This window comes from Lactuca saligna, chromosome 6, assembly GCF_052625555.1.
Source record: "Lactuca saligna cultivar CGN05327 chromosome 6, ASM5262555v1, whole genome shotgun sequence".
In the NCBI taxonomy this organism is placed as follows: domain Eukaryota; kingdom Viridiplantae; phylum Streptophyta; class Magnoliopsida; order Asterales; family Asteraceae; genus Lactuca; species Lactuca saligna.
In genome coordinates, this window is record NC_136422.1 from 33,935,347 (window position 1) to 33,943,741 (window position 8,395).

General features: G+C 34.0%; 1 protein-coding gene across 1 annotated transcript; it reads right to left on the minus strand.

Moving 5' to 3' along the window:
• Positions 1–654: 654 nt before the first annotated feature.
• Positions 655–2,697, minus strand: LOC145001062 (ras-related protein RABE1a-like). The gene is made up of 9 exons (XM_078960396.1): positions 2,594–2,697; positions 2,334–2,479; positions 1,842–1,914; positions 1,658–1,758; positions 1,503–1,568; positions 1,294–1,391; positions 1,162–1,224; positions 986–1,078; positions 655–898 (listed from the first exon to the last, which is right to left on the minus strand). Exons 2-9 carry the CDS (start codon positions 2,404–2,406, stop codon positions 815–817), a joined length of 651 nt encoding a protein of 216 aa, XP_078816522.1. The 5' UTR covers positions 2,407–2,479; positions 2,594–2,697; the 3' UTR covers positions 655–814.
• Between the last annotated feature and the right edge of the window lie 5,698 nt (positions 2,698–8,395).

Genomic DNA, 8,395 nt, shown 5'->3' on the forward strand with positions numbered 1-8,395 from the left:
AATTCAAAATTAATTTTACAAAACACGAAAACAAGACAAACACATAATATTATCGTATCAATTTCATGTCGAATCTTGAACACGAACACTACATAATACGACAATCATGTTTTTTACATTTGACACGAATACGAATATGAATTTAAATTTTAGATTTCATTTTGTGGTGTCATGAATTGCACCCTACTTGTTTGTTTCATAAATTTATTGAGATGACCCTTGCCTAATAGGTACTTTACATAAAATGTTCTTGTGTTTCAAAATTAGAGAAATGGTCCCTTACAACCCGACACAAAATTACAGAAAATAGTCCCTACCTAATAGAAAAATAACATAAATGATACTTATATTTAAAATTTTCAAAAATAATCCATACCCAATAGCGAATTTACCAGCATGATCCTCATGTTTCACAAAATTTACAAAGATGGACCCTATGTAACACACAGACCATTACAGAAACGGTGTGGAAAATATAAGATTAATAAACCTATCGCAAAGCACAGGCCATATTATTAAACAATTTAGAGTGATATGTAGGCATTAAATAATAGTAGAATTCCTTGATATCATGTAAGAATTAAAGAATAGTAGCATATGCATTGCAAATTTTAAAAAGTATATGAGATTATGGAAACATAAGAAGCAACAAAATAGCAAAGATGTATAAATTGATTTTTCTCATAATGGGATTAGAACAAGTAACAACTTTAGAAACACAAATTTGTAAACGAAATTGAAAATAGTGTCAAAATAACAAATAAAAGAAAACATTAATGACGTCATAACTACCCTGCCCTTTCTTTGGTTTTTATTAAGAACAACAGCTTGACGATTTCTCACCACCTTGTGAAGACCCTGCTCCCTGGTTTCCTTGGTTAATCTTAATTGTTTGAGGCTGCAATTTAATATCAAAAACAAGGGTTTATTAAAGATTATATAGATAAAATTAATTCATAAGTAAGAAAATAATATATAAACATACCTCAGCTTTTGAATCAGTTTCTGAAAGTCTTTGTTTTATATCCCTAGCTATTGAGAAAAACACCTCCTCCACATTCATATTAGTTTTTGCACTCTGTTTATGCAAATTAGCAATTTTAAAATCTAATTAAAAATTAATTATAATCTCCAAATAGCAATACAATTTTTTTTACTTACAGTTTCAAAGAATTTAATTCCATACTCATCAGCAAGTGCCTGACCCTTTGAAGTAGGAACAGCCTATATCATTTTGCCACGTCAGCATGTAACATGAGAGAGAGAGAGAGAGAGAGAGAGAGAGAAACAGACCCTTTTGCTTTCGTCCATGTCAGCTTTGTTTCCAACAAGAATCTTGTTTACATTATCAGATGCATGTTGTTCTATGTTACGAATCCAATTTCTGATGTCTAAATATATATAAATCATGGGAATAATAATAAACATGAATGAGTGAATGACCCAAAAAAGAAAATATTTTACCAAAAAAGAAACAAAAGACAAGAGATACAAGCAATTACTGTTAAAGGATGATTCATCAGTTACATCATACACCAGTAGAATACCCATGGCTCCACGATAATATGCTACAAAACATCAAGATTTTTGTCAAGAAACATTAAAATAAGATCATATAAATTATGTAAGTGGAAAATTATTTTATTAAAATAGTTACCAGTTGTGATTGTCCTGAATCGTTCTTGACCAGCAGTGTCCCAGATTTGCAATTTGATTCGTTTTCCATCAAGCTCAATGGTTCTTATCTTAAAATCAATACTATTTAGAAGAAGAAGAAAAATGTTAATTACCAGAATGCCCTGAGCTAATTTACAGACTATTAAGGATGTGAATATACTAACCCTATGGTTGTAATGAAGCTAGTTGTGAAGGAACCATCTGAGAAACGTAAAAGGAGACAACTCTTACCAACACCTGCAGTTGTGATCACAATATAATCATACATATCTGAGTGATAAATAATCCTTGAAGTACGAATCTGATAGAATATATCAGAAAAGCTGTGATATTGTAGCAGAAGAATGTAATCAGAAGAACGTGTGATCTAATCATCTATATTACCAGCATTATGAAAAAGAAGAGGTTCTCCCTTTCATTACAATGGAATGGAAGACAGATACTTTTATTGAAGTGTTCAATGTGTTGAATTTCTACGATAATAGCAATCAAAATACACATTGACCCTATTTTCCCTTGACATCACAAAATCAAAGGCAAAACTAAGAGATCTCGATAATGGAAACAACATAAATTTCTCCCGACATTACCGAGTAATCATGGATAGACACTCGGGTATTTGTAAATCGAGATTCGCATAATAAACAGATACATACCACTGTCGCCGATTAAAAGAAGCTTGATGAGGTAATCGTAATCCGCTCGAGCTCTAGCTGGTGGAGCAGCCATGTCGATTGATTTAAATTAATCAGATTGAGCAAAAAAAAACCTAGGAGAACTGGCAACTTCTAATCTTCTTCCTCTGAGTAATAAAAATTGGGGAAAATCGAAAACAAAATTCAAAATTGTTATACTCGACAGAATATATATACGTATAGACTCGTATAGGGACAGAGATTCGTATGTAAAGATTTACCAGATCACAGAGAACAGAGAAAAGAGATCTGAACACATGAGAGGGGGAAGAGGAAGATGGCAGCGTCTCTGATACGTCAGCAGCGGTCGGCCGTTGAATGCGATTTCATTTTTATTTTTAGAGTAAATTACACATTTGGTCTATGTGATTTTCCTAAATTTTCACTTTTGGTCCTAGTATTGGATTTTCCTAAATTTATACTTTTGGTCCTAGTATTTCATTTTTATTTTTGGAGTAAATTACACATCAGGTATGGATCATCACTGGTGCATTCCATATATAATCAGCCTCGTATAAATTTTAGAATTATAAATTTCTATTTAAACAACCTAAAGTTTACTTTTAATTCTAATTGAAATGTGTTAAACGGGTTTGGATCAAGGTCGATTCGTTCCAAACTCGCTCCATTGTCAGGTCTAACTTTACCTCTCCCATGTTCTGTTCTCTTCTCTACTTCATCATTGTGTTCTCATTTTGATCCAAACCCGTTCCATTCGTTCCAAACCCGCTCCATTAAAATACATCATTATACATTATGCTTCGTGTTCTATACGCTTCGAGTATAGGATCGATCGCATATGTTGTCATAATTGACCGTTCTAATATTTTCCAAATTCCTGGAGCATTAAAAGGGAAAAATGACTAGAATCGAACATGATTAAGTTATTAAACAACTATCAAAGGACAATCTAAGATTTGTCAAGGATTGGTTGCTTGTGAATAGTTTGAAGTATAGTAGTGGGTAAAAATGACTAGAATCGAACATGATTAAGTTATTAAACAACTATCAAAGAACAATCTAAGATTCGTCAAGGATTGGTTGCTTGTGAATAGTTTGAAGTATAGTAGTGGGTGGACCATACTGACATTATTATTACAAGATTTGATAATGAGTTGTCATATGGAAAATGTGGAAATGTTTCCATATTGGGAGTTAGACGTTAAGAATCTATATGTCTAGATTAGATACTTTTATGCAGAAGGATATTCAAAGGAATGTACTGTGAATATGAGACTTTGTATCTATGGAATTGTCTTGCAACAATCTCCAATATAGGACTTTGTAATTTCATTGGCAATAGTCTTTGTGACTTTAGTGCAGTGACAGTACGAAAGGATCGTTGAATAAAACGTTAGAATATAACATATTCTATAAGTGGCAAGAATTTAATATTCTTACACTAGTGATAAGGATTGGGAGTTGTAAAATGAGTATGATTGGAAATGTGTTCATTTGATCTATTTCACAAAGTAAAGACCATAGGTAAACATTGTGTGCATGCTAAGAGCAAGGGACAATTGTAGTAATAATTCAAGTAATAAGTTAATTAACCGAAACAACAAATAATGAGTAATCGATATAGTGATAAATAAAAGATGTTTTATCTATACTCAAAGGTTTGGGACCATATAGGATTAGTATTATTCTTGTGTTTCACTTTGCATGTTTTGACTTCCTGAATAATTAATTATTTCAGAATAATCAAATTATTCGAATGGTCCACAGTCGTTCATATGTTGGAAGTATGTATGAATGAAGACTGTCATGAATTGGTTTGTAGATTGTCTAAAGTGTATTAGACATATCAAAGGTTTGTTGCAACGTTCATGAGTTCTTATGAATATGATTTTGAGCATTGGATTAAACCCACGCTCACTTGGATCGCTTCATGGATTTTATCACGAGTGATTGGTGAGACGATAATATCTTTTATTCTTGAAACTGAGATGTGTGAGTTGTATCTTGCGAATTGGTTACACATTGATAATATGTAAACGTACCAGTAACTTGGTGTTATAAAACATATTATTGTATGTGATTTGGTGAGTGAGTGCAAGAAAGCATTGAGTCGAAGTTTATCCGTTCCTTTTACCCAAAGTGGGATAAAAGCGATATTTGTGGGCCCCTTGATGATTTAGTGATGACACACGTAAATGCTCGGTCGGGCTAGGGCTAATTTGATTTGTTCAATTAGTCAGTCATCGTAAATCGGAAATCGGGAAACAACACATAGACTGAGAGAATGATTTCAATCCATGTCTCACGTCGATACGATATCTAAAATGGAGGAATATATGACCCCTTATCTAAAGGACAGGTTACTGATAAAATCAGAGTTCGACAGCGTCTTTGAGAGCTACGATTACCAATCGGGTACTAGACTTATCCAAGTGGGAAACTGTTGGATTCATGTCTAAGCCCGTAACCATATTTGGTAAGTACTTGACCCGGTTGTGCATGGTTCTTTTGGCTTGCCTTCAAACCTGGCAATGGAATAGGATAATTATTGGAGAGAGAAGAATGATTTATTAATTTATTACTTGATTAATAAATTAATTTGAAATCAAGATAAATGTTTTATTAATGTATTATGGATATAATATATTGATTAGAAATCATATTGTTTAATTAATATTTAATCAAAAATTAATTTGGAATTAATTTTAGGATTAAAGGAATTAATTGAAAGGGACTAAAGGTGACAATGTTCAAAAGTTGAGCATTGAAGCATTCTAGAATCTCCCTTAGAGGTGAGGAACGAAATATAGAGTGTCCTAGGGTTTCCTTGGGCTCTAAGGGTGCCTTGGAAGCCTTAGGGAGGAAGTTAAGGGATTAGGGTTATCTAAGATACACTTGCCTTATCCTAGACCTTACTTATCACCTATATAAACCCCTATAGGGTTGGATTTCGTCCAAGGAACTCAAAGAGAGGCTTAGAGCCGAATTTTCCACTTTCCTTCTCTCTCCATAGTAATCCTTGGTTGTTAGGTTTGTTTGTGAGCCATTAGAGGCGCAACACTTGTGGCGCTTGCTTTCAAAGACAAGAAGATTCAAGATTTAAGTTGTTATTACAATATAACAACAAGAGGTATGTATTTCATCTTTCTTTGTGAATTTTGAAATCCCTAGAAGCTTGTTAGGGTTCTTCACATGTTCATAATGTTCTATAACTAATAGTGATAACATATATCAAACTCTAGGGTTGCATGCACACATAAGATTGTTTGTATAAAACCCATCACTTAATACCTCCCTTGCCTTCAACATCCACTCCCTCATTCGTTCAAATCAAAACCCTACCCCCATTTATGAGAGATTAAGGCATTAGTGTGGATTATGTGTGTTCATGTGAAGAAGGGATCCATTGGAGAAGCCTTAGTGAGCTTGAAGCTTGAAGATCCAGAACATTCATCACCGTTACAAGCTTCAAGAGGTATAAAGCTTGAACCTTTATGATTCACTTGCTTAGATCTTGATTAGCATAAAAAAATTCATGCTTTTGGTCCCATGGCTTGGCTCTTGTGAGTAAAAGCTATTCTAGAGCTTAGGTTTAACATGTGTGATTCAGTTATCTTCAGATTGAGGTGAGTCTCCTTACTGTATGTTTGGGGTCGAAGGAACCAATGTCGACTCACTAGAATGTAGTATGTAGGATGCTAGTTATCGTCGTGACTATTGTATTGATGTGTTGGGTTGATTGGCATGCATTTAGGACTGGGCCCATTTGCATGAGTGGACTAGGCCTATTGTTGGGCTAGGCTCATAGTGTGTTCGGCTAAGCTTGGTGTATGTTGGGCTAGACCCATTTTATGTTGGGATAGGGCCATCATATATTGGGTTAGGCCCATAGTATGTCGGGTTAGGCCCATACGTATGTGGGACTAGGCCCATTCATTACGAAGGGGTAGGCTCATTGTTACAGGTTGGGCCTAATGTGCGGGCTAGGCCCAATTGTATGTATGGTATGTGGTATTATTAGGAACTCCCTTAAGTTGTGTGCTTACAGTTTCATGTTTATGGTTTCAAGTACTTCCAATACAAAAGGGAAGGATCTGACGTGACTGCACAACATCCCTTAGCATTTTCCGCATCGGCTATTTGTGACTTTTACTCTGATGTTTAAATGATATGATCACTTGATTGGTTTCAGAACAAATCATTTGTATTGTTTATGGTTTTAAAAACGAAAATTTTGCAATGAATTTTTGGGACGTTACAACAACAGTTACCATAAGAACTATGCGGTTAAGTGTGCCCGAGCGAGAACATTTCTAAGATGGGTGACCCCTTGGGAAGTATTCATGTCGGGAGCCCAAAGAAAATAATATTGTGATATGTGTCAAAGGGGATGTTAGATAAATGCTTTGGAAATTAAGACTGAGGAACAAGGTTATTGTCATCATCTAACTCCATACGAAAGTCTAATTATGATGTTACTCACTACACTCTCCAAGTGTAACATTATTATTTTGACATGTACTTGAAGATGAAGATGAACTTGACTAGCATATACTTGCATTTTAAGGTCATGATATGTAAGGTTTATCTTAGACTTTGTAATGATATTATATTAAACACTCTAGTACTTAAAATTGGATTTAAATTTGCGTTAATGTTTTGTACTTAAAATTGGATTTAAATTTGCGTTAATGTTTTGGGAACAAATTCTGCATTGATGTTATCAAATGAATAAATGATTTAAAAAAACATAAACACAATTCTACTAGGCCATACGGAGGGTGTTTCAGAAATGCTTATTAGATGACAAGTTTTGCAAATACTTTTTCCATCACATCGTTGTCGTAAATAAACAAACACTCATCCGATCCAATATTAGTTTGCTTCAAATCAAAATTGCGTTCTTCCGTCGCTTTGCAAGCACCAACTTTATGATTTTTCAAAGTTGAGTTTTCGGCAGCGTTGTAAAACTTCCTACATTTCTTGTAATTCGTCATCTTTCATAATGCAAAAATCAAAATTACACCAAACTTCCTTATTTTAAGTAGTTGATGTAATTTTTGGTATAAAGAAATCGGGGTATTAAACCATACAACCAACACCTATTTATACTATCAATAAAAGGTTAAAATGATAATTTTGGGATTGAAAACGAGTACTTTAATGGTCTTGTGATTGTTTTTAATGCAAATGAATGTTTTCTAATGGCCAGAAAAGTCAGTTGAAATCGGTTAAAAATCTGCTACCCATAGTTTCTAAAATTCGATTAATATTCATCTCATCGTTTCTAAAAAAACTGGTTCGATTTTTTATTGTTTAAATAAAAAATGGTTCTTAGACTAGCATCAGTGGCAAATAAAACTATGATAGGTCATTTAGATAATAATTAAAAAGGAAGGGAAGCCCATAAAATCAAACTGGTTCGATTTTTTATTGTTTAAATAAATAATGGTTCTTAGACTAACATCATTGGCAAATAAAACTACGATAGGTCGTTTAGATAATATTAAAGAAGGAAAGGAAGCCCTTAAAATCCACCGACAGGTTTGATGAATAGAACGACGCTCAACACTTTCTTTTCAATATTTGACTGCCACCTGGCATAGCAAATGGATAATATGTTTCTCTTTACAAATAGTTTATTATGTATAAAATCTTAAATTATTTTGTAACACTCGGTTTCAGATTCGCTTCTTTATTCAGGGATGCGGCCTAATCTCAAGTTGTCATAAGGTTTAGGGCTTTAGGAAAGGAAGTATTTGGCCTAATTCGGATGTGGGTGCCATAGTATAAGTGATCCAAGTATTCGATTGTGTCTTCGGAGGCCAAGGGTATAATCGTAATTGGATATCTCAATCTTTTATGGATTTTGGGTTTTGTTCATGAGTTTTTAAGGTTTGGGTGTTTTGTTAGGAGCCTAGGGCTTCTTTCCATATTGTCATGGATATAAGGTTCGTTGGAAACGGACCTAAGATGAGGGAGTTATGGTAGTTTGAAGTTATTGGCAGAATTAGCCCCTTGTTGGAAAAGCTTGCATTCCGATACCTTGCATACAAGGATGC

Excerpts from the sequence above, each read along its gene's own strand:
- LOC145001062 (XM_078960396.1), bottom strand. The coding sequence starts at position 2,406 with ATGGCTGCTCCACCAGCTAGAGCTCGAGCGGATTACGATTACCTCATC. Across the intron at positions 1,915-2,333 it reads TCTTTTAATCGGCGACAGTG|GTGTTGGTAAGAGTTGTCTC; the intron begins GTATGTATCTGT and ends TCACAACTGCAG. Across the intron at positions 1,225-1,293 it reads ACATGGACGAAAGCAAAAGG|GCTGTTCCTACTTCAAAGGG; the intron begins GTCTGTTTCTCT and ends AAAATGATATAG.